Source organism: Hirundo rustica, chromosome 6 (assembly GCF_015227805.2).
Source record: "Hirundo rustica isolate bHirRus1 chromosome 6, bHirRus1.pri.v3, whole genome shotgun sequence".
Lineage (NCBI taxonomy): Eukaryota > Metazoa > Chordata > Aves > Passeriformes > Hirundinidae > Hirundo > Hirundo rustica.
Genome location: NC_053455.1, coordinates 1,285,051 through 1,310,904, shown reverse-complemented (window position 1 = coordinate 1,310,904; position 25,854 = coordinate 1,285,051). Strand labels below are relative to the sequence as shown.

General features: G+C 49.7%; 1 protein-coding gene across 1 annotated transcript in view; it reads left to right on the top strand.

The window, feature by feature from the left end:
* MDGA2 (MAM domain containing glycosylphosphatidylinositol anchor 2) overlaps positions 1-25,854 on the top strand; it is a 205,854-nt gene that overhangs the window by 128,914 nt on the left and 51,086 nt on the right. The window contains exons 7-8 of the mRNA XM_040066256.2: positions 5,701-6,030; positions 17,280-17,573. Of these exons, the coding sequence (XP_039922190.1) occupies positions 5,701-6,030; positions 17,280-17,573 (624 nt within the window). The remainder of the gene's footprint in view (positions 1-5,700; positions 6,031-17,279; positions 17,574-25,854) is intronic.

The window sequence follows — 25,854 nt, the reverse complement described above, 5'->3', positions numbered from 1 at the left end:
CCAACCCAAATCATTCTGGAATTCCGTGCTACGCTTTGATTACGTGGAGCTGAAATTCACAAACTCTGTTATTTGGGGTGTGGTTTTGCTCTTCTATTCCTAATTCAGTTTTACAATTAAGCCTCTCCGCAATTTCCTCTTCATTAATTTCCCTCTCCCATGTTTTCCTGGTCCATGACAGCAAATGCAAATTTTTGGCAACAGCAAATCCGAGTTTTCCCTGTTCTTTATCCACAGAACGTCAAAATTGTATTTTCATTTAAAGAATGAAGTTTAACGGCCACACTGGGATAATCACCAATGAAAAAGGTCTTTTGGACAGTCGTTAAATTGTTTGGATGATGGAGTTTACGGGAATCCTGGAGAATGTTGAAGACAGACCCAACTTTGTTGCCCACAGCCAAAATAAACAAAGATTCGGTGTCTCTTCCGAGCTTGGGATAAAAGCTTGGATTTTCCTTCTCTTGATTTGACAGCGGTGGGAAAGTTACTGCCGAGACAGCAGGGAAGGATTTCTGTGGGTTTTTATCCATTGGAAATGAGGGTTTGGGGCAGTAAATGGATCCGTTTAGGCTGGAATTCCAGATAAAAAAATAAATATGGACTACAGGGCTCTTCCCATGTGAGGTGCTGGGGAAGATTTTGTTGTTTTGTCCACTATCACATCATTCCAGGATGGTTTGGCCAGGTTGGATGGACCTTGGAGCAACCCGGGATAGTGGAAGTTGTCCCTGTTCATGGGTCGGGACTGGGTGATCGTCAAGGTCCTTTCCAACCCAATCAGTCCTGGAATTCTGGGATCTTTGGCCATTTCCTTGCTCTGTAGTCCACTGTCCCTAAAAATTAAGTGGAGAATCCTTCCCAGGATCACAAACTCTCTTTCCCACACGTGAGAAGGAAACTGGAAGGGATCGGGAACACCTGGACACCAGGAAAGGTTTCCTGGCTCCTCTGACCGAGCTCACATTGAGATCCAGGAGACCACAGAATTCCCGGTGGTTTTGGAGGAACCTTGAAGTGAGGTGGGTCTGGGCACAAAAGTATTGGAATATGGGAAATTTCCCGTTCTGGGTGCTCAGGAACGAGGGCCAGGCTGGATTCCGAGCTCTCCAACCTCCAACATCTGCCCCAAGACCGTGCAGTGCTCCACACCTGCTCGGGTGAAGTTCTCCTCTCGTTCACTGTGAACGGGACAAAACAAAATCGCTGGTAAAAAGTGCAGGGGAACAACGAAAATAACCCCAAACCTCCTCTGAGGAGGGCACAGAAGGAGCCTCAGGGGGCTCCTGGCTGCTCCGAGAAGGTTAAAATCAGGAATTTGGAGTTTTGCTGCTCCATGTGGCAGGTTAAACCCGGACAGAACCGTCAGAAATCCGAGCGTTCCCCGTGTCCTGCATCCGCTTGGGAAGCAGGCAGGGGTCCATAATTCTCGTGTCAAAGCCTAAAATCGGTGCAGGAAGTGGTGCAGGGCTTGATGTGTTTAGTGGTGGCGTTCCAGCCATTGGGAACGGGGAGGCGGGAATGTTCTAAGGCATTAAAGGAAAATTTGGGGTCAGTCAGGGAGAGGGTGGGGAGAAAAAAAAAACCCAACAAACCTGATGAATGCAAATAGGCCTTGCTTATTCAGAGATCCTGAACTGCATTTTATCACTTTGAAAACATAATTAATGAGGGAGGGCAGGCGCTGTTTGTGAGGAGTTTGAGGACAAAAGCTGTTTCATCTCGGGCTGTTTGATCACATCCTCGTTCTTTGGGGCCTCTTCGGAGCCGGGCTGGCACTTTGCTGAGTCTCAGGGAACAGTTGCAGATTTATCTGCACGTTTGCTGCTCCTTTTGGAGCTCCCTGTGCTGGTGGCGTTCCCAAAAAAAAACCTGCTGAGAAGGGTCTTGCAGCAGCATTCCCCCTGTTTTGCTGGGTAATCAGAGAATCCTGGAATGGTTTGGGTGGGAAGTGGCTTTAGAGATGATTCCAACCACTGCTGCCATGGCAGGGACACCTCCCACTCTCCCAGGCTGCTCCAAGCCCGATGTCCAACCTGGCCTTGGGCACTTCCCGGGATCCAGGGACAGCCACAGCTGCTCTGGGAATTCCAGCCCAGCCCCTCCCCACTCTCCCAGCCAGGAATTTTTTCCCAACATCCCAATCAATCTCTTTAGTTTGTGACCACTCCCCCTGTCTCTAGCTGTGTAAAACCCTCTCAACCTTTGATTTCTCTTTTATTTCCGTGCCTCTTCGCCCCGCTGAAACTTCTCAGCCGTGCCCAAAAGGTAACTGATAATGCAGGGACAAAATCCACGGCGTGGCTCAGTTTTCTTGGCATTTTGGAATGCCCTCCTGGAAATCTCCTCCTGGAAACGGGGGTCCAGGAATCTACAGATGAGGGAAATCCAAGTCACTCTTTTATGGGATTGCTGGGCAGAGGAAATTATAGGAAAATCCCTTTTCCTTTACCTGGTGGGTTTGTATCAAGCTCACGTTGGGGTGTTCCCAACGTGGTGGAAAATCAGGAAGGTCTGAAGGGATTTTGGAGACCTCATCCAGAGTCATGGAATGGTTTGGGTTTGGAAGAGCCCTAAAGAGCACCCATTTCCAACTCCCTTTTGCTTGCAAGGAGCAGCTTTGACCCAAACTTTGAGATTCTGCCCTCTTTTCCTTGCCTTGGAATTGTTGCTTTTCCACAAAGGAAAGTTGCCCTGACTTCCCTGCTAGACTTTGTTCACTTCTAGGCAGGAGAAAACTGCTGAAAATTCAGAAAACAAAAATAGTTTATTGAGGTTATGAGCAACTAATTTGGGCTGAAACGTCGCTCTGGTCGTGCCCATCGAGTTCTTTTTTGGTTTCCTCCTGCCTGAAAGGGATCCGCGTAAAATATTGAGGGGTTTTGTGTGTGTAAGCATTGTTTGTGCTGTTATTTCCACACACAAAAAAAGAAAAGCTCAGCTCCTGCCTCGGAGTTTAATTCCGTGTCGGTTTCCGACTGGCTCATCCTCGTGATCCCAGCGTGGTAGTGCTGATTCCCAGGAACTGGCTGAGGCTTTCCCAAGGGAAGGAGAGATGCTCATTAAAGAGGAGTGCAAAAAAAACCCAAATTCCGTCTTGATTAAAGCCGTGGAACTTCCTTAAGTAAATATCAGTAAATGAATAATGTAAATAAATTAAATTATAAATGAATAAATAAAACCTACCAGTTGGATACTTGATGATGTTGCTAGAACTAAGGAGCGGCATTGAAAATTATGCTCTTCCTGGAAAAATACCAAATTTTCCATTTTCTCCTTAAAAATGTTGCCTTCCTCTTTGGAGGGAGGTTCTCCTGCCCTGTGGGACTGAGGGCAAATAGCTCAAATTTGGGCTTTTTCCCCCTCCACGTTGAAAAGACAACCTAATAAATAAATTGATTGATAAATGTGAATTCTTTTCCGAGTTCTGGAAGTGTTAACTCCTTTCCAGGTGGTGGGAGAGCTCATCCAGCGTGGAATTCGCAAGTCCCAAAGAGCTGTGCGGTTCAATGAGCCACTGAAATGCCAAAATTGAGCCTGAACTGGCAAAATTGAACCTGAACTACCAAAATTGAGCCTGAACTGGCAAAATTGAGCCTGAACTGGCAAAATTGAGCCTGAACTGGCAAAATTGAGTCTGGATTAGGAAAATTGAGTTGAAATAAGCAAAACTGAGTCAGAATAAACAAAATTGAGTCTGAATTCACGTTTTCACCACTTGTGGGTGGAGCAGACCGAGATGTTTTAGTACGTCCAAAGTATGGAAACTCTGGAATCTTCCAGGGGAGCTGGAGAGGGAATGGGGACAAGGGATGGAGGGACAGGACACAGGGAATGGCTCCAACTGGTGAGACGGGATTTTGGGAAGGAATTCCTGGCTGGGTTGGTGGGGATGGACTGGTCTGGAATTCCCAGATTTGCTGTGGCTGCCCCTGGATCCCTGGAAGTGCTCAAGTCCAGGTTGGACATTGGGCTTGGAGCAGCCTGGGACAGTGGGAGGCGTGGCCACGGTAGGGGTTGGAATGGGATGGAATTTGAGGTCTCTCCCAGTGCAAACAATTGTGGAATTCTGTGAAATGGATCCGGGACAGAGGGAACGGGGAGAGGAACCCAGGGAACTGGGAAAACCTCTCAGTAGAAATCGCCATAGATGATGGATGTCAATATTTACCCGCAGTCCTTCCACCCAGCCCAGGGATTTGTACAATTTCTAAGTAAAATTTTTTCTTTGGGACCATCCAGTTGGGAAAAAACCCCAAAAAAACAAAAAACAAAAAACCAAAAACAAACAAACAAAAACCAAACAAACAAACAAAAACCAACCCAAAAACAAAAAAAAAACCAAAAAACAAAAACCAAAAAAAACCACACCAAAAAACAAAAAACAAACAAACAAAAAAAAAACCAAACAAAAAACCAAAAAACCACAAAAAAACCCTTGGATAAACCTACAGACATCCTTGGGCAGAACTCTGGGAAAAAAATGGATTTCGGGCTTGCGTCAGGAGCATTTTATATTCAGTTCATCAAAAACTCCGTGCCCTTGGGAGGTTAAATGGTTGATGCTGAAGCATTCTCCCAAAAATCAGGATCATCCCAGCCCTCAGATCCTTGATGTCGATGAGGGTGAGGTTTTGAAGAGTTTTAGGTTCGTTTAAAGAGAATTGAGTTGAGTGAGATGCAGGAATATTCCCCTCTTGGAGACTGGGGATGGAATGCCAGGATAAGATGCTCCTTTATGAGGAAGATGCTGGGAAATGAGGTTTTCCAGAGTTGCTGTGTCCCTGTGTAGGTTTTCCCTCAAAAAAACCCCAAACCATCTGGAACCCTGAGATTTCCTTATCTCTGGTGGGAAGTAGAGAATTGATTGGATTTGTACTGGAGGCTTGGGGAGTTTTGGATGCAGGAGAGATTCCAGATGGGCTGGAGGTGACCCCACTGGTTGTATCAGTGATTTTAGGGGGATATTTCCCTTTTTGTGGAGCTCTGGCAGGACAGGGATGAGGAAGAGCCTGGGAATCCCTCCAGAGATGGAAAACAATCCCTGAAATCTCAGGAATTATTTTGGCTGGCAGCAGCTCAGCCTAATTCAGGTGCTGGGACTTCCTGTTTTTCATTGTGGAGGTGACAACGCTTCAGAGCCACGTTATCCATGATGGAATTTAATCAGGTTTTGGGATCCTAGGAAAAATTTTCCATGTGTTTAACAAGAGCTTTGGAAGGTCCAAAAGTTAGGGTCAGGGTTAGGGATTCCACCAAAAAATCCCAGAATTACTGGGGTGGGAAGAAACCTTCAAGCTCATCCTTTTCCATCCCATGACCAAGGACACCTGCCCCTATCCCAGGTGGCTCCAAGCCTTGTCCAACCTTGGGTTTTTCCAGGCTGGAACATCCATTGGCTCTCTCGGGAGCCCGTGCCAGCGTTTCATCCTAAAAAAATCATAAAATCATATAAAATTTCTGCCTGACAAAAAAAGCTCAGCCCATGCCTCGGAGTTTAATTCAGCCCCACTTTCCAGCTGGTTCACCCTCGTGATTCCAAGCTGGCATTTGTGCAGATTCCTGGGAATAAAATCAAACCCCACGCCTGCATCCCCTTTAAAAAAAAAAAAAAAAAAATCACATTCAATCCTCCGTCCAGACCAGATTTCTAGGTTACGATAAAAAAATCGCCGTGCTTTTTTTTTTCCTGCATTCCAGCCTTAAAAAAAGGACGCTTTTGGATCACCCCCGACCCGTACCACAAGGACGACAACATCCAGATCGGGCGGGAGGTGAAGATCTCGTGCCAGGTGGAAGCCATCCCCTCGGAGGAGCTGGCCTTCAGCTGGTTCAAGAACGGGCGGCCGCTGCGCAGCTCGGAGAGGATGGTGATCACCCAGACCGACCCCGACGTGTCCCCCGGCACCACCAACCTGGACATCATCGACCTCAAGTTCACGGATTTCGGGACCTACACCTGCGTGGCGTCCCTCAAGGGAGGCGGCATCTCGGACATCAGCATCGATGTCAACATCTCCAGCAGCACGGGTGAGCGGGAGCCCCGCGGGGCTGGCGGGTGCGAGAAACGCCAGCCGCTTGGTTTTTAAAGTTTTGGAAGTTTAACGGTAAATAAGAGGGTTATAAAAATAGAATTAGAGTTTAAAAAAAAAAAAAATTTTTTTTGAGCAGTTAGGGTTAGGACAATACGAGACAATAAAAACAAAGTTACAGATGACTGGGTGCCTCCCTGAGCAAAAAGCTCCGGAGAAGGACCCCCGTTAACAAAGGATTATCTCTTAAAAGCAATCGCCTGTTGAATATTCATACATTTCATGCATGATGCATAAATTCCATTCAAAAAAAGAATTCTCTCTGGTTAATATCACTTTTTCCTTTTAATCTCTATGGCATCTTCAGGGCTGAGCAAGGCAGGAGAAGTTGGTCTCCTCTGATAAGGAAGAAGCAAATTATTTTTTTCTCTGAAAGATTTACGTTTTCCTGTGGTTGGTACATAAAGACTACATTTTAACTACGAAACATTTACCGTACTATCTAAATATTGATACAACATTAACAATAAATACGACATAATGCACATAGTAAATATCTTGCGTAGAGCCGTACAGTATGCACTTTTCACACGGGGATGAAGGAACCCCGCGGTGGAGGAGCTCCTGCGGGGATCTCCCAGCGCATTCCAGGAGAGCTGGAGAGGGAATGTTCATCGGGAGCTGGTGGCGGGACGCAGGGAAGGGGCTCTAAAGGAAAGAGGGGAAATTGAGGCGGGATGTAGGGAAGGGATTCCTGGCTGGGCTGGAATTCCCAGAGCAGCTGTGGGTGCCCCTGGATCCCTGGCAGTGTCCAAGGCCAGGTCGGACACCGGGGCTTGGAGCAGCCTGGGACAGTGGGAGCTGTCCCTGGAAAAGGGATTGCACTGGGTGGGATTTAATGTTTCTTACATCCTGAACCATTCCATGATTCCATGATTTTACTGTCAGGAAAAGAACTGGGAGGATTCTTGGAGGAGAAGAGCCAACTTTGGAGTGGTAGATGAGCATTCCACGCAAACTTTGTCACCTGCCTGCCCAGGTGCAGCAAACAGTGCTGTGTGTGCGCTCATGCATCCAATAACTACTGAATTCCCCGGACTTCCTTGGGAATCCTTGGGAAAACCGATGGGATTTCCCGGGAACATCCATTAGTCGCCCATTCCTATCAGCTCACCACAATCCCCGCAGGAAATGATGAGTTCTGCCACGCCTTAAATTTCCTGTCCTGGAAAGCTCCAGAAAATCAGGAAAGGGGGAAGAAAATGTGGAATTCGAGCTCATCCTTTTCTAGCATCCTAAAAGGAATTCTGCTCTTGGAAGTGACTTCGTTACCCAGCCAAGTGGAAGCTGAAATAGTTGCCGTGCTTTGAAGGTCATTACTGATTCATCAAGATTCATTACTGCTCTGCTAATTAGGAACAGAAGGCCCAGGCACAAACACATTTCCCAAATGCCAGGACTTGCAGGCATTTATTAACATCCCTCTGGATGTCTGGGATGGGGGGGGAATTTCCTCTTCCTGACGTTTGTGCGGCTCCTCCTGGAGTCACTGAGCGGGGCAGGAGGGGCTGTGTCAAAATCCCAAGGAAAGAGGAAATCCATGAATTCTCCAGGAGGTTGGGACGGGACGTGCCACTCTGGAATTGCCCTTGTTTAAGCAGGAATATTTGTTTCCCTTGACATTTTCAGCGGGGAAAAAACCACGGATTTATGTCCTGAGCATCTCACATAAATGGACCTGAAGTAATCCCCTGGCTGCTCCCCCCATATCCCAATAAAATAGGTCAGCGGAGAGAGGGAGTCGGGACTCAGACCTGGAATATCTGCCCTAGGAAAGCCCTGCCATCCCTAAAACCCACCCTGGGCAAATGTTACCGAGAGCCAGGCTGGGGTTTTTCGGGATTTGTGGGATCATGTCATGGAAACCCGGAGGCAGAAGATGCTAAAAAAGCAACGAGGTGTTAAGAAAGCATCAAAGACCTCAATAAAGTGGTTTCGTGGTAAGCAAAAAAAAAAATAAAAAGGAGGTGGGTTGGAGGGTGTCGGCCTGTGCAAGGGATTTTTTCTCTGCCTCAAATATTGGATTTTGTTCAGGGCACTGTTTTTATTCCCCAAAATCAGCATTTTCCCCTTCTGGCTCATTCCCTTTCCGCCTTTTCCCTGGAGACGTCATTGAGCAGGGAAGAGGTTTGTTATTTTGGGGCATTCTCCTTTATTTTCTGGTTTGAATCGCCTGGTTTTGCTGCTCTGAAGGTCTGGAGGAAGTGCCGATCCCTCTTTTCCTAAGGGACTCCCTCCTGTGGCCCATTCCCTCCCCGTGCAGGCACAGCCAGATGTCCCACATGGAAAAAAACATCAAACAAATTCCCGCCCTCGGGATGAGCCTGAGGATGCACTGGGCTTGTACCACCTCGGGACGGGGACATCCTTGGGCAAGACACGGATTTTGGATGGGCACGGGGCAGCCTGGAGGCCACCAGATCTCATGGAATCATGGAATCAGTCATGGAATCATGGAGCTGCTTGGGTTGGAAGGGCCGCCTTCCGCCATCCCAGGCTGCTCCAACCATTCCAGGGATAAATTCGGCCCTCCATAAGTTCTGCTGCATCCAGGCAGAGAGATTCTTGGAGAGCTGCTCCGCGTGAGGCTCTGCGATACGGAAAGGGCTTCCCTGTCCAAGCTAATCAGCTCTCCATTAAATAATGGATTAATTAAAGCTCCAGGCTGCTGTTCCAGGACCCACAGCCTTGATCCAGCGGTGCCGCCGGAGTCCTCTGGTCATCCTGCTCCTGCTTTGATGAGACGTAAAAAGAGGCCTTGATTCCAGGCCGAAATGTTTATTGGAATTGCATAATGAGGCTGTGGGGTTTGGAAGGCAATTAGCGGCTAATTAAGATGTTTGTAAACCTTAAGCACCGTCCAGGACGATAATTTGCCGGCGGTCCCAGGAAGCAGAGGCCGTTGGTTATCACAGCAAACGGATGGGCTTGGTGAGCTCTTATCCTTGGAATTCATCTTGGGAAGGAGCAGGGAGCAGAAGGGGCCGAAAACCGGTGTATTTTGTTAAAAACCTTCGTCTTTTATAGCTCTGTTTCCGTGCTTAATGTGCAGAGTTTTTCTTGCTAATTCCATCCTTGGGAGCGCCTTCCTGTCCTGCTCTATTCGGCCCATTTCCCTTGGGAAATCTGATTTCTCTGGGATAAATCCTCCCTCCACGGATTGATTCCAGCAGGGTTTCTGGGAGCTGGCACGCTCTGTGTGCCAAAGAGCCTCTTTGTTCTTCTCCAAAGGGCTGTTCTTCACCTCATCCCATGCTTCTCCTCATCCATGGATGCTCCTCAGCACGGCTCCGGCAAAAGCTCTGGAATTAATTTCCCTAATTTGCTGCTGGCTCTGCATGTTCTGGGTTTTAAATGTTCCTCTTTCCTCCGGCAAGGCGGCGGTTTAGGGATTTGGCGCTGCGTTCCAAGCACCGATCCTGGAATGATTTCCCTGCCTGAGCAGAATTTTTGTCCAAAAATCAGGATCATCCCAACTGTCAGGACTGGACCCTTTGTCCAAGGCCTCACCGTCAGTTCAGGGCGAGAGGAAACGGCCTCAGAGGGGTTTTAAACTGGATCTGAGGGAAAATCCCTTCTCGGAAAGGATGGAAAAAGCTGTCCAGGGTAGTCCCCTTCCCTGGAAGTGTTCAGGAAATGTGTGGATGTGGCACTTGGAGCCATGGGCTGGCGGTGACCACGGCGCTGGGTGACGGTTGGGCTTGGTGATCTTGGAGGGCTTTTCCAATTTGAGGGATTCTGTGATTCCATAAAATCCATGGCGGATATTGTGTCCTCATGTGCGGTTAGGAGTGGTTTGTGCCCCAGGAAACATGGAAATTCCCCTTTGGAATTGGGACCTTGCCTGAGGGGGGACACAGGAACACGAACAATGGGGAGGCACCTGTGAAATCCAGCCAGGAATTCCTGACAGGCTGCTCCATTTCTCTTCCACACCAGAGCCTTGTTGGACCCTCTTCCATGAGGGTGAAAGGCCACAGAAAGGGTAAAGGAAACCCTCCTAAGTTTTCCTGGCTTCAGCGGCTTTTCCAATCATTTTCCTGGATCGTCAAGTCTCCCCCCGGGCTCTTCCCTCACCTCTGGGCCTCTTCCAGCAGCAGCTCCCTGACATTTCTCCCAAAAAACCCCAGAGCAGCTGAGCAGTTCCAGCCTCTGTTTACAGACCAGAAGCAGCATAATTATCCTTCAGGGATAATTATCCCTCGCTGCCTTTCCCGGGCGGAATGATCTCGCTCGGATCCATTTTGTGCCCCGGCTCAGCCCTGTCTTGACTCCAGCATCACGTCAGGGCACGAATCCTGAGCTGGGCCCAAACTGCAGCCCTCAGGCAGGGGAGGATTAATCCCGGCCGCTCAGCCCTCCGTGTTCATCAATATTCCAGAAGCAGGGAGCACAAATAACCTCATTCTCCCTTCCAGCCGGCGCAGCGGGGATTCCTCAGTGCTCCCGAGCCAGGCTGGGTTTGAATTCCTGGGATAATGGGAATTCCAACAGCTCCTTGGGGAGATCCTCTCTGGGTGATCTCCAGTCTGGATGATTCCTTGATGCGCTGCTCAAACACTCCTCTGCTGTTCCTGATCCTGATTATCAGGATGAATCCACGTGGAGCAGCCTGGCCACGTTATCCCAGGATTTTCCCGTGCCACTGGCAGGAGTTTGCTCCAAAGAAATGGTTTCCTGAAGGCTCCCCAGAAGTGACAGCAGCCCCCCAAATCCCCAGCAGTTGTGAGGCCACCACTTGTAGGGGCTCCTTGTCCTCCTGTGATTGTCCTGGAATCATGGAACGCTTTGGGAAGGGATGGGCAGGGGCTTTGAGTACTCCATGGGCAGGCACGTTTTAACGGGATCAGAGCGCCTCTGAAGGATTTCTCTGTCTGCAGCTCCTTGCCTCTGCCAGCGGCTCCCTGGCATTTAATTAATCTGTCTGATCCGTTAATTAAGCTGGAATTTGATCCGTCAGGACTTCAGAGAGCTCGAGTAGGACTAAAAAACACCCAGCATACACAAGGAATAAGCACATTAGGCTCAGGAACTTCGGAATGTTATTTTCCTGGTAAATAGCTGTCCTGCCCCACTTCTCCAGACCGCGCTGGATCACGGATCCTCTGGAATTACAGCGGAGCTGCCGCAGGAGATCAGCTGGGAGAGTTCCTGTCTGGTTTTCCTCTCTCCAGGAGCAGGAGTGTCTGTGTAGGGAGCAGAACAGAAAAGCCAGAGGGTGGGAGCTCCTCCTGCTGCCCCACCTGGAGCGGGATCAGCAGCCCGGGGAGAACAAGCTGTCCTGGATATTTTATTTCTAACCAGGGCTGGGCAGAGATCAGCAGAACCTGCTCGCCCCGGGCCACTGCCCGCCCACAGGGTGACAACGTGGCTTCAAACCGGCGCCGCTGGAGTGGCACCGAGGCTTTTTGTCCTCTGAGTGTCACCAAAGCTTTTTGTTCTCCAGGTGTCGCTTTTCCAAGTGTCACCAGAGCCTTTTGTTCTCCAAGTGCTCCTCTCCAGGTGTCACCAAAGACTTTTGTTCTCCAGGCGTCGCTTTTCCAAGTGTCACCAGAGCCTTTTGTTCTCCAAGTGCTCTTCTCCAGGTGTCACCAAAGCCTTTTGTTCTCCAGGTGTCACTTTTCCAAGTGCCACTGGAGCTTTTTGTTCCCCAAGTGCTCCTCTCCAAGTGTCACCAGAGCCTTTTGTTCTCCAACTTTTGTTCTCCAAGCGTCACCAAAGCCTTTTGTTCTCCAAGTGCTCTTTTCCAAGTGTCACCAAAGCTTTTTGTTCTCCAGGTGTCACTTTTCCAAGTGTCACCAAAGCTTTTTGTCCTCCCGTTGTCACCAAAGCCTTTTGTCCTCTGTCACCCAAGCTTTTTGTTCTCCAAATGTCTCCAGAGCTTTTTGTTCTCCAAGTATCTCCAAAGCTTTTTGTCCTCCCAGCGTCACCAAAGCCTTTTGCTCTCCAGGTGTCGCTTTTCCAGGTGTCACTTTTCCAAGTGTCACCAAAGCCTTTCGTTCTCCCGGTGTCACCCTCCACTTCGGGAAACTGCTGAGAGTGTGAACTTATTTTAAAGCCACTCGGCGCAGGAGCAAGGAAGCAATATTTGTTGTTTCCAGTTAGGGTCGGGAAAAAAATCCCGGATTTTTCCTTTTCTGGCCTGGGCAGTGGATCTGCTCCTGGCTGGGACTGTGGGAATAGCAGAACGTTTCCTGCTTCCATCCAGGATTTAGGAAACTTTTCACTGTGCAAAGCAGGGGGGACAGAGCTGCCTTTTCCTTGGAGCAGCCTCTGGAGCTGCAGGAGCCCCTGGGATGCCTCGGGAAGAGGCTGAGCCCTTCCGGATCTCTCCTTGTGCCACAGCAGCACCTGCCGGGAGACAGCAGCTGGCACGGCTGGTGACACTCTGGCATGGCTGGTGACACCCTGGCACGGCTGGTGACACTCTGGCACGGCTGGTGACACTCTGGCATGGCTGGTGACACCCTGCCTGGCACCGGCACACCCTCGCTTCATCCCCGCTCCTTTCCTCGTGGATTCCAGCCTCCGGAGCCGCCTTCGCCCGCTCACCTTCGCACAAGGGGTGGAAAGAGAGGAAAGCTGTGCCAGGAGGGGTTTGGTTGGATATCAGGGAGAATTCCTGCCTGGAAAGGGTTGAACAGCTCAGGGCAGGGGTGGAGGGATTTAAAGTCGCTGTGGATGAGACATGGGTGGATTCAAAGATCTCAGAGGGTTTTCCAACTTGAACAATTCCATGATTCCGTGTCTCTAACCTCGCTCAGGCAGACTCACCATTCCCTGCTCCCGGGATATCCCTATATCACTGGGAAGAAAACCATCAGTTTTTCATTTTCTCCTCAATCCTTTGGAGCTGGATTGCCCGTGGAGACAAATCCCACGTGCCCAGGCTGCCAGCACCTGCTGTGCCACCGTTCCCCAAACACCTGGGATTTGTTTGTTCAGCCTGGTGCCAATTCCAGCTACATTTGCCAGCTCAGAGGTTGATTAAATACCTGTGAGGTTGTGAAAATAAAGAGCTGGGCTGGAAAAGGGGAAACCCTGCCAAAACTCCTCCCGGCGAAAAGGTTTGGGGTTTTTTCTTCCTCTAATTAGACACTGGAGAATCAGGATCTAAATTTAGGGAGATCTGGAGCCATAAGTGGGGTGGGGACAGAGGAATTCTTGGTGGGACATCACTCCTCAAACGTGACCCAGAGGCGAAGCCAGGATTTGGATTGATGGCCTTTGGCCTTGCCTCTGGAATTCTTCATCCCTGAGCAAAGGTTTGGGGCTTTTTCTCCCCTTAATTAGAGAGTGGAGAATCCCCCCAGTTAGAGAAACTAGAGGGTCTAAATTTAGGGAGATCTGGAGCCATAAACGGGGTGGGGACAGAAGAATTCTTGGTGGGATGTCACTCCTCAGATGTGACCCAGAGGCGCAGCCAGGGTTTGGACTGATGTCCTTGCCTCTGGAATTCTTCATCCCTGAGCAAAGGTTTGGGGCTTTTTCTCCCCTTAATTAGAGGGTGGAGAATCAGGATCTAAATTTGTGAGATCTGGAGCCTTAAGTGGGGTGGGGACAGAGGAATTCTTGGTGGAGCTTCATTGTTTTGGTCACTGTTCCTCAAATGTTATCTAGAGGCGCAGCCAGGCTTTGGATTGACGTCCTTGCCCCTGGAATTCTGCATCCCTGAGCAAAGGTTTGGGGCTTTTTCTCCCCTTAATTAGAGAGTGGAGAATCCCCCCAGTTAGAGAAACTAGAGGGTCTAAATTTGGAAGATCTGGAGCCATAAACGGGGTGGGGACAGAGGAATTCTAGGTGGGACCTCACTCCTCAGATGTGACCCAGAGATGCAGCCAGGCTTTGGATTGATGGCCTTTGGCCTTGCCTCTGGAATTCTTCATCCCTGAGCAAAGGTTTGGGACTTTTTCTCCCCTTAATTAGAGAGTGGAGAATCAGGATCTAAATTTGGGAGATCTGGAGCCGTAAATGGGATGGGGACAGAGGAATTCTTGGTGGGACCTCACTCCTCAGATGTGACCCAGAGGCGCAGCCAGGCTTTGGATTGATGGCCTTGCCCCTGGAATTCTTCATCCTAATGGACAGCCTCGTCCCTCCTGTCTCCTCTGCTGTTTCCAGGAACAACGTGAATAAATCCCGGGAACCGTGAGGATCCGTCGGCTGCCTCCCAGTGACAGGCGCTGCGGAATTCCAGGGGAGCTGGGGAGCCAGGGATTTGAGGGGATCTTTCCATCTGGGACGCTGACAGAGCCTTCCTTATCAGCTGTCACCACCCCCGTGGCACTGCTCCTTATCTCAGCGAGGTGCAGCCCCTTGCTGTGCCGTTATCGCTGCTTTTCCAGGGAGAACTGATGGGAAAAGAGGGGGAATCGTTGCGCTTGCACGAGGGATTTTTTTGTCGTGGGTCGGCTTTTTTCCGCCCCACCCCTTCCCATCCAAACGGACGTGCTTCCAGTGTTATTCCCAAGTTCCCTCCCTTGTCCCAGCTGATCCCTGCGGGAGGCTGGGGTTGGATAACTCAGACCCTTTGCCTCCACACAGCCTGGAAATGTTGGAATCTGGAAGGGGCTGCTCCAGAGTTCAGGGATAGATCCACAAGGATAATTTCCAGAGGGAGAACTCCCGCTCTGGCCCCATCTGGGGCTGCAGCAGAGTTGCGGGGGCTGGCACAGGGCTTTTCCCTCGGGATATCAGGATCTCAGGGATCTCAGGGATCTCAGGGATCTTGGGATCTCAGGTTATCAGGAACCTCAGGATCACCTCAGGGATCTCAGGGATTCGGGATCTCAGGGTATCAGGGATCTCAGGATCTCAGGGATCTCAGGGATCTTGGGAATCTCAGGTTATCAGGAATCTCAGGATCACATCAGGGATCTCAGGGATCTCAGGGCATCAGGGATCTCAGGGATCTCAGGGATCTTGGGAATCTCAGGTTATCAGGAATCTCAGGATCACATCAGGGATCTTGGGAATCTCAGGTTATCAGGGATCTCAGGATCACATCAGGGATCTCAGGATCTCAGGGATCTCAGGGATCTTGGGATCTCAGGGTATCAGGGATCTCAGGATCTCAGGGATCTCAGGAATCTTGGGAATCTCAGGTTATCAGGAATCTCAGGATCACATCAGGGATCTCAGGGATCTCAGGGCATCAGGGATCTCAGGGATCTCAGGGATCTCATCCCAGTGACCCCTCAGCTCTCACAGGCAGTGAATCCCAGAGCCAGGCCAGGTTGTGATTCCCAGGGAAGCCTGAGGTGCCAGGAGTGGGAGCAGGGCCGGAGGAGCCTCCAGCCTCCATCCATCTGGGAAGGGCTTGGCTCCAAACAATCCCAGCCGGGAGCAGAGCCGCTGCCCAGGCTGGAAAAGGACAAATCCAGGATTTTTCCTGATTCTCACAGGGCTCTGTCACGTTTGACCTCAGCGGAGCAGCTGTGAGCTGGGAAATCCAGGAGGAAGCCAGGCACATTTCCCTGTAAACTTTATTTTCCTTCTTGGAGCAGCACCTTTCCCCCACTTTGGTCCATGACTTCCCAGTGCTCCAGCTCCCTTGGGAATCTCCCTGTGCTCAGAACCTGGCAAAAAAAAAATATTGATATTACTAAAGAACTAACAACGTTGCATTAATATCAGGGATGTTTTATTAAGCAGCCGTTATTTATTCCTTTTTAAAATTTCCCCCCCCTTTTTTTTTTTCTTTTTTTTTTTTAATTTTGGGGGTGTAAAATCACTTTTCCTTCCCTCCCCCTGCGGAAAAAGCTCTTCCCACGTCCTCTCATCCCACCTGACAGGAGCCATTAAAAGCCTTCAAAAGAGCTGGAGGCAGCGCTTGGGCTCCTGTGGGAGCCCCGGATTTCGGCTCTGATTCCCACCAGGTTTGTCAGGGCTGGAGACAGGGAGCTGATCCCGGGGGAAAGCTGGAATTGCTCCTTACCGGGATGAGTTTGTTGTTTCTGTCCCTCGGGGGCTTAAAAATCGCTTTGGAACGTTTTTTTTTTCCTGCAGACAGGAGGGAGGCGCAGGCTGGGTTTTGTCAGCCCTGGCATTCCAGGAGAGGGAAGGACAGGAAAAGCTCCTGCAGGAGCTGTTTTCCCACAGGGAATGTCTCCCCGTGCTTCAGGAGAGAAGATCCGTGAGGAAAGATGACTTTTCAGGAGGCACCAGAGGAAAAGGAGGGTGGGCAGTGTTTAAAGCAGGATTTTCCCTCTCTCCACCCACCGCACAGCATTCCAAACATTTCCCAAGCAAGGCTGGACTTCTCCCACTGTCCCAGGCTGCTCCAGCCCCAATGTCCAACCTGGCCTTGGACACTGCCAGGGATCCAGGGGCAGCCACAGCTGCTCTGGGAATTCCATCCCAGCCAGGAATTCCCAGTTCCCAATCTCCCATCCATCCCTGCCCTCCGGCAGTGGGAGCCATTCCCTGTGTCCTGTCCCTCCATCCCTTGTCCCCAGCCCCTCTCCAGCTCTCCTGGAGCCCCTTCAGGTACCCTCAGCTCTCCCTGGATCCTTCTCCTCTCCAGGTGAACATTCCCAGCTCTCCCAGCCTGGCTCCAGATGGGCTCCAGCCCTTGGAGGAGCTCCGTGGCTTCCTCTGGATTTGCTCCCACACATCCACATCCTTATCCCGTGTCCTTGGCCATCACCAGCTCGCTGTGAGCTGCTCCCTGCTCCACGGGGCTGCCCAAGTCCTGCTGGAAATAATTCCATATCCCTTTTGGAGCTGTCAGTGCCGGTCCCCATGGAACAAACACCACGAACCTCCTGTGACAGACCCCAGCTGCATTTTGGGATCAGGGCTCCAATCCTGAGGCGACTCCTCGGTTGCCACGATCCTTCCTCATCCTCATCCATGGGCTGGATTAAAGACCAGCAGCCAGGCTGGTATTAAAAAAAAAACGGGATTTAGGGACAAATAACCCTAAAAGTGAGAGCAGAGCTGGCAGTGGGGAAGCGAGTGGTGGTGGGAGAGCCCTGGGACGGTGGCAGGGACACGCAGGGAGGGCAGGAATGTCACAGCAGGGCTGGGAAACCTCCTCCGAGGCTCTCCGGGCGTGGGGTGAACGTTCCACGCACAATCCACGCTCTACTGCGGATAAATCGCCTCCCCACGGATAATCCCGGGCGGGAAATCCATCAGGGCGCCTGACTGCTGACCCACCTCTCCCTTTCCCGTTTTTCCCAGTGCCCCCCAACCTGACGGTCCCTCAGGAGAAATCCCCGCTGGTGACGCGGGAAGGGGACACCATCGAGCTGCAGTGCCAGGTGACCGGGAAACCCAAACCCATCATCCTGTGGTCCCGGGCCGACAAGGAGGTGGCCATGCCCGACGGCGCCCTGCAGACCGAGAGCTACGACGGGATCCTGCGGATCGTCAACGTTTCCCGGGAAATGACCGGGACCTACCGGTGCCAGACCAGCCAATACAACGGATTTAACGTCAAGCCCAGAGAGGCGCTGGTGCAGCTCATCGTGCAGTGTGAGTAAAACCCGATTTCCCGTGGTTTCCTTCGCGCCGTGCCGAGGAAAAGCTGATTTATCCCTGCCCTGAACCGGGAGCGGCGGGAGTCTTACGGCTGTTACGGGGTTGTTTGTCTCTGTCGTTTCCCCCAGTCCGTGAATTCCGCGTAAATATGGAAGTAAAAATGACAGAGGAGCCTCATTTCTGGTTAAAAAAAACCCCAAACAAACAAACAAACAAACAAAAAAAACCACACAGAAAAAACAAAAACAACCAAGCAAACAAACAAACAAAAAAACCCCCAACAAGTGTGAGGAAATCATTATTTTCCCCACGGCTTTGAATTCCTTGACAAGGGAACAAGCAGATGAGACGGGAGGACGCACATTTCTCTAAACGCTGAGCTGATCCGGAGCTCATTTGTTGCTGCCGTGTAGAACAAGGAGGAAAAAAAGGAGGGCAGGAGCTGTTCCCTGGGAGCTGATCCGCGTCCAGATCCAGCCTGCTCCGCACTGCCGGCCGGCCTCGGGAATGGGGAGGGAAAATGGGGGGAATCGTGGTTTTTTTTGTGCTGGGAACACGGAGAGCCCGGTGTGAGGTGGTTTCCGGGGAGTAACGGGGGGATAATGAACCATTCCTTGTGCAGAGCGACTTCCCTGGGTCTGCTGCTCCGTCAGGACTAAATTTGGGAGTTTTACAAAGTGCGGACCTGGTTTATTCCACTTTCAGATTCCCCGACCTTCCGTCACTTGGCCTCTTGCCAGCGCTCCGTGCTCGGCACGAGTGACCTCTTTTGAGGCCTCCGGGAGGGAGCTGCTCCTCACACGTTTGTTTTTTCCTGGCTCTTATCCGCTTTGTAAGGAATTACGGACACGCTGACGGCAGGGCTGGGGTCTGCAGGACTTCCACTTCCAGCTTTTTCCTGCTGCTCCGGCTTTAAATCCCGAAGTCGAGGCTGAAGGGAGGATGGAATCCTCTCCCTTGTGGGTTTCCCTTAGTTGTGGGGTCGGCCGTGTTAGGAGCAGGTTCATCCCACTGGGACGGGAGAATGAGGGGTCGGTGCCTCCTGTCCTTGGATCAGCCGTTATTTCCCGGAAAAAAAGAGGCTCAGGGGGAACCTTGTGGCTCTGCACAAGTCCCTGACAGGAGGGGACAGCCGGAGGGATATTTGGGATCTTCTCCCAGGGAACAGGGACAGGAGGAGAGGGAACGGCCTCAGGCTGGGCCAGGGGAGGCTCAGGGTGGACAGCAGCAGGAATTTCCCCATGGAAAGGGAGCTCAGGGCTTGAAAGTGGCCAGGGAGGTTTGGAGTGCCCATCCCTGGAGGTGTCCCAGGAATTCCTGGAGGTGGCACTCAGAGCTCTGGGCTGGGGACAGGGTGGGGATCAGGCACAGCTGGAACTTGGTGACCTTGGAGCTCTTTTCCAGCCTCAGTGATCCTGGGATTCTGTGAGTCTGGGAATGAGAACCACCCTAGAAACAAGGGAGTGTTGAGAGGAGGGGGGAGGATGCCTCTTTCCACTTTTCCTGGCGTGAAATTGCTGCGAAAAATAGGAAATATTTCATGGCTGAGGAATTCCAGCAGCCTCACACTTCCCCAGGACCTGAGGCAGTTCCTGGTGGATCCCATGGGATGACTCTGCTGACTCTGGGATTCTGGGGATGCCTTGCTTGGGTCCCTGTTATTTTCCCACCCCTTCCCATTGCCAAACCCCCTCTTTCTGAGGCATTTTTGTTCCGCTTGAGACGCAGAATTTTCCTAATTCTGAGAGCGGAGACACAGCCTGAAAACGCTTCCAAGAAGTAGGAGTTCAACAGGTATTTCCAGGCGCTTTTCCTTTCATCTCCCCGTGTTTAGAATTCCGCTGCCTTTATTCGCATCCTGGCAAGTGACAAATTGGAGATGAATGGAGAAAAATTATGGAAAGCTTTGATTATTTTTTCCTGTGGGAGGGAAGTTTTTGTTCCCAGTGACTTGAGCAGCGTTTCTGTACCGAGGGTGGCATTTAACCAATTGTCATTAAAAAAAAAAACAGTTCTTTTCAGAATTTGGGAATATTTATCCTAGATGCTTCCAGCAGTGATGAACAGAGAAAGATATTTAATGGGACACGTTTATTTAGAGAATAACTCGCGGATTTCACTGTGCTGAGGGAGGATATTCCCATTCTTTGGAAGGTTCTCCGAGTGACAGCAGGACTTTGTCTCACTGGAAGTGGTTAATTAATCTGTTTACAAGGAATTACGGAATATCCTGAGTGGGAAAGGACCCACAAGGATCACAAATCCATCCCCTGGCCCTGCACAGACAATCCCACCCTGTGGAGCCTTGGGAATGCGCTCATTCCCTGGGAAGCTGTTCCGCTGTTCCATAGGGCAAATCCTTCCATGGAATTACTGCTCCACGTCACATCTGGGTCAAGCTAAAGAAAAATGAAAAGTAAATAGAAATAGAAAGGATTTTTTTTTTTTTAATTAACCCCCTCATTGAACAAGTTTTTTGCTTTCCTCACCTCTTTTTTCCTCTGCCATCCCTTTATCCCATCTCAGTGGATCCCAGCCTGGAAGTTTTCCGGGTAAATAGTGGATTTGGATTTTTGGTCTTGGTCACAATTTGTCCTTGAGCTATGGTGTAAGAGTTTTTTGTGTGTGTGTTTACCGTGAATCCTAAAACTTCTCTGGAAAAACGAAAATCCTGGAGCCGCAGAATGGTTTTGGGTTGGAAGGGAATTTCAAACCCACCCCGTTCCCACCCCCTCCATGGGCAGGGACACCTCCCGCTATCCCAGGCTGCTCCAAGATGAACCTTCCTCTGGGTTTGGTTTCCCATCGTGGGTTAAATGGGATATCGGGAAGGAATTCTTGTCCGGGAGGATGGGATGGGGTTGGGATGGAATTCCAGGAGAAGCTGTGGCTGTCCCTGGATCCCTGGAAGGGTCCAAGGCCAGGGCTTGGAGCAGCCTGGGATTGTGGAAGGTGTCCCTGCCGTGGCAGGGGTGGCCCTGGATGATCTTCAAGGCCCCTTCCAACCCAAACCACTCAGGGATTCCATTTTTCCATTTTCCAGCTGCAGCTGCGGATAGATAAATTTTTAAGGAATAGACCAAGCCCTGCTGGAGGCAGACAGGGCCCGATCCAGGGACAATTTGCCAGCTCCGCTTTTCCAGCTGCAGGAGAGGGTGGGGGACATAAACGTGCCACCAGGCGCCACCTAAGGCAGCGTTCCCATCGTGTCCCTTCTCCAGTGATCGGAGCAGTGAGGACGGGATCGTTTTCCTCGGCTCCCTCTTCCTTCTGCGCTCCTTAAAATCCAATTTACAGCACAAACCCCTTCCCAAACTCATCCATCTCCAAACCATTGGAAAGCCTCTTCAAACATCCAAGATATTTCATGGGAGCCAGGCCGGCAGGCCTTTGGTGGCCACGTCGGGATGCTCCGGGGTTTCCCGTTCCATCGGAGCTCGGCTTTATTTGCGTCGTTCTTCCTTGGTGATAAATTCCAAATACGTCTGGAAGAGGGGCTCATCCTGCAGGAATTAGATTGGGAATGGAACAGAGCTAACTCAGGAGAAAGATGAGGCTGGGTGATCGTCTCAGGTGCTGAGTAGAGCAGCATAAATGAGTTATTCCCATTTTCCACCTGCTGGAGAATCCAGCCCTGAGTCCCCTTTCCTTGATTTTTCGATTTCTTTGCAGCTGGGAATGGGGAAAGGAATTTCTCTGCCTTGGAAAAGCAATCCGGCAGCTCAGGAGTGTGCCGGGACTGCTCTCGGAATATCTGCCCGATGAAATATTTACATGCAAATATTGTATTAATAATGAAATAAAAATTGTTGTGAGAGAAGGAAGCGTTCCCCGTCCCCAGTGGGACTGGGATTAATGAGCTAAAATCCCTTGGAATTTTAGGAAAGTCATTAGGAGAAACTGTTTGAGCAGGTAGGGTGGCCAATCCCTGTGGGAATTTACCAGCTTCACGGAATTGTCTCACGAGTGGGGATCAGGAGTGTGATAAAACTCCCAAAGAGTGAGATCTTCCAGATTATAAAACTTTAATTACGAAAACTCATTAAAAAGGGATAACCAAGGAATCAGAGAAATCAAAGGGGGCAAATATCTTGATTTTTAAACAAATCTGTTCTGAACCTATGCTTAGGCGGGCTGGAATGATGAAGGAAAGCAGGATTTGCATTTAATATTAATATTATTTACATATTTTTTTTCCCCCCCTTATGACTGAAGATTTGAGTGGGAAAAGCCGATTAATATTCAGGACAAATACTGCATAAGGCACTCCATCCCCAGGCTGGTGCATTTATCACTTTCTGAATGAATTCTTTCTCCAGAGATAAAAGTCAGGTTTAATTTGGGCTGCTAGTGGTGGGAGAAAGCACGGCCTAAAAACAAGTTTAGAACTGGGTCAATTTTTTTAAATTCTGAGACATTTTTTTTCCCCCTTCTCTTCCAACGATGAAATGACCTTAACAACTTGAAAATATCAAAATAATTGTGCTCCCATTGCTTTTATAATTTTGATTTGCTCTCCACAATGTTGCTTTTTGTTTGTTTGGTTGGTTTTTTCCCACTCTGGTGGTTGTATCCGAGGAATTCCACGTTCCTGCCAAAAGGGTTTTCCCAGGATATGGCAGAGGTTGGTGCTGCTAAGCTGAGCTTAAAGCTTCGGCCTGCCTGTGGGGATATTCACTGCTGTATTTATTTTATATACAAATTCAGAGAGATTTGGGCACTCCAGATGGATAATTCCCACCTTGTGGTTTTTAACCTATGGATCATTCCCTGCTCCTTAATTCCTAGTTCCGGAAACTTCCCAGAAAACTGTAAAACAACAAAATCCATTCTCTAAGATCCTCATCCGATCGAGGCCGATTTCAGAATAACCCAGATGTCACTGTGAAACACAAAGAAATCACACGAAGACAAGAGATTTCTGCAGAGGTTCTTCTGATCCAGCTTCCAGCTGAAAGGGTGGAGAGAAGACACCCCTTTGTTTATTCTTTTACTTTTATACATTTGTGGGTCTAGCAGAAGATTGGCTTTTTGGGGTTTCTACTTCTCAGCCTCAGTGGCCAGACGAATTGTCAGTTACAATTGTTTTCAGGTTAGAAATATGCAAACAAAGGACAAAGAATGAAAAACAAAGGATTTGTTTATATTACTTCTGTGGGAAAGGTAGAAGAACTGCTCTAATATTCTACAGTAACTAAAAGATCTGACTCCATTTATGAAAATCAAAAGGCTAATAAAAAACTCAGAAAAACCAGGGTAACACCCAGAGGCAACGATGGCTTTGGGTGTAATCCATCCACACAGAGAAAGGCAGGGAAAAAAAAAAATATGGAAATCATGGATGGCTGGATCGGGAAAGAGAAATCCCAGGAGCTTTCTGACATTTAGCAAGGTCAAGGGCAGCGTGAGTTTGGTGACCCAGGGAGGTGATGAATATGCAAACCCTGGTGCTGTGGAAAATTTAAATGAGAACCAGATAATTTGAATTTTTTTTCCCCACATTTTATACTAGAATTATTATCACGGATAGGCCTTCCTGTGAGAAATTCCAAAAAAAACCCCTGAGCACTCCAGAACCTGAATAAACAGAGATTTTTTGGCGGGGGGGGGGAGGAAGAATTGAATTATTTATACCAGAGTTCTTTTGGGAATTGGAGAGGACAATCCTGCTCTGTCTGAGGGCAGGAGCAAAGAGTCTTCCCAACAAAAATGGTTTTGGAAGAAGCGAAAAATGAGTGGGAAGAGACACAAATATTCCACATCCCTATTTAAAGTAGGAAGGATCAGAGCTTTGGTTGCTCCAAACCCCGTCCAACCTCGAACACCTGCAGGGATGGAGCAGCCATAGCTTCTTCTTCCATTCCCAATTAATAACAGGTTGAGAGGCTGGATTTCAAGGGAAAATGTGAATTCCAGCCCAAACGGGATGAGGAAAATCCCATGGGGCTATTCTCTAAACCCCGTGGAATTCAGGGATATCCATCCCCACAGTCATCACGGGAGGAAGGTGAACAGCAGGATGAGAGGGAATGTGGTGGTTTGGAGAGTAAAGGAGTCAAAAAAACTGAGGACAACTCAACAGCAGCCAGGGAAAGGTAAATTGGAATAATTAACTTGTCCACGCAGGTAATTTCTAACAGCAGAAGATGCTGAGTAAATGCAATTCCTTTCTTGTCCTGTAACGCTTAGGAGATTAATTCCCATAATTACACAAAATATGGATTTCAACGGAACTCTGGTTGCAAAGTGCAGCATTCAAAATTAAGATTATTTGGATTGACACAAAGGATGCTGTTCATGGAACTTTTGCCAGCTGATTTTTTTTAGCTCCATAAATCCCTCTCCTCCTGTCTCACTTTTCAATATTCAACTTTCTGCCCGCAACTGCCTCAAAAAAGCGGAGTTTGGGAGGCAATCCTTAAAGACAAGCTCCTGCTTTCCCTGTGCTCCCTCCCAAATCCTTTGGATTTTATTCCCAGTTCCAGTGTTATTTTTCAGATGTGACAATTGCTGTTAATAGGGAGGTTTGCAAAGCGTTTTGCCTGTGGAGCAGGAAGATTCCTTCTAATGAAATTAGAGCTCTTTGTGTCCCACAAAATCAGGTTTTCCAGTGGAGATGGGCCAGAGGAGGTTGGATTCAGTACTGGAGGATGTAAGGAATGCCGGGAGGGTCTGTGGGAATGATGGGTTTTTTGGGGGAGATTTTATTTGGGTTCCACCAAGCTTTGAGGAGCCCATCAGGAGTGAAATCACTGAAGGCAAAGAGGAGTCTTGAGTGGAATCACTGAGGCTGGAAAATCCCTTTGGGAATATAAAACACAACTGTTCCCACTGATGCCTTGGGAAGGCTGACCTGGAATAGAGACTGGACACAGCTGGAGAATAAAGCAGAGACTTATTAAAAGGCCTTTAAGGATCCACCTTGGGCAGGACAAGAGCCTGGCCAGGGACACACCCAAGGTGGAACCAAAATGGGCACAAAATGGACACAGAATGGGCACAAAATGGACACAAAAAGGTCACAAAATGGACACAAAATGGACAAACGATCACCAGCTCTCACACTTTGATCAGTTTTGGTCCATTTGCACATTGGGGTTGAATTGTCCAGTTCCAGCTCCAGGTTCTCCAGTCCCATCCTTCTTGTTCCTCCCTCCAGCCACCGCTGTTTGTGCTTTTGGGCTGAACACTTGTCCCAGCTGTCCTCGGTGTGCAGCAGGAGCAGGATTTGTTTTGTGTGGCTGCTGTGTGCAGAGAGCTGAGTGACGCTGAGTGTGAGCTCAGAGCTGCGCCTGGGCAGCGCAGGACATGGGACACACGGAAGAGGGAACTTGAGGCATCATTTCTCCTCACTTCCAAGGCCACCACTGACCCCTGTCCCCAGGTGCCACAGGGCTTGGAAATCCCTTCAAACCTCCCTGGCCACTTCCAAGCCCTGAGCTCCCTTTCCATGGGGAAATTCCTGCTGCTGTCCACCCTGAGCCTCCCCTGGCCCAGCCTGAGGCCGTTCCCTCTGCTCCTGTCCCTGTTCCCTGGGAATCATCCCCTCTCCTGTCAGGGACTTGTGCAGAGCCACAAGGTTTCCCCTGAGCCTCCTTTTCTCCGGGCTCAGCCCTTTCCCAGCTCCCTCAGGAATTCTCCAGCCCATTCCCAGCTCCCTCAGGAATTCTCCAGCCCGTTCCCCAGCTCCGTTCCCTTCCCTGGACACGCTCCAGCCCCTCCAGGTCTTTCCCACAATTTCCCCCAGGACTGGAGGTGCCCCAGTGCAGGGGGAATGAAGCAGATGGATGTTCTGCACCTGTGTCCTTGGCTTGGTGGGACATGGATCTCACCCTGGATGTTGCCCAGCTCCTCCTCCTGCCTGGGGGGAGTTCCATGGATCAGCATTCCCTTGGGAATCACTCCGGTCATTATCCATCATCCGTGGCGCTGCTGGTGTCACCACAACTCGCTGTGGAGACCACACTCCTCTCCTGGGGAGGGTCTCCATGGGCTGGTGGCTCCACGAGCAGCTTCCCTGCTGGAAATTCCGGATAGGAAATTCCTTGTGGCAGGATTCCTCGCACTTCCCTTGCACTCAGAAGCTCTCTGCTGAATAAAGGGAGATTCCACACCTTCCATTTATTGTTGGTTTGGCAAACAAAAGCAGGGACATTCTAAACGTTCTTAGAGGAATTGTTATTCCCAGGTCGCTCAGACCCTTGATAGTAAATTCAAAATATTTAAAATTGATCCATATCCCTCACAATTGATCCATATCCCTTACTGTTGATCC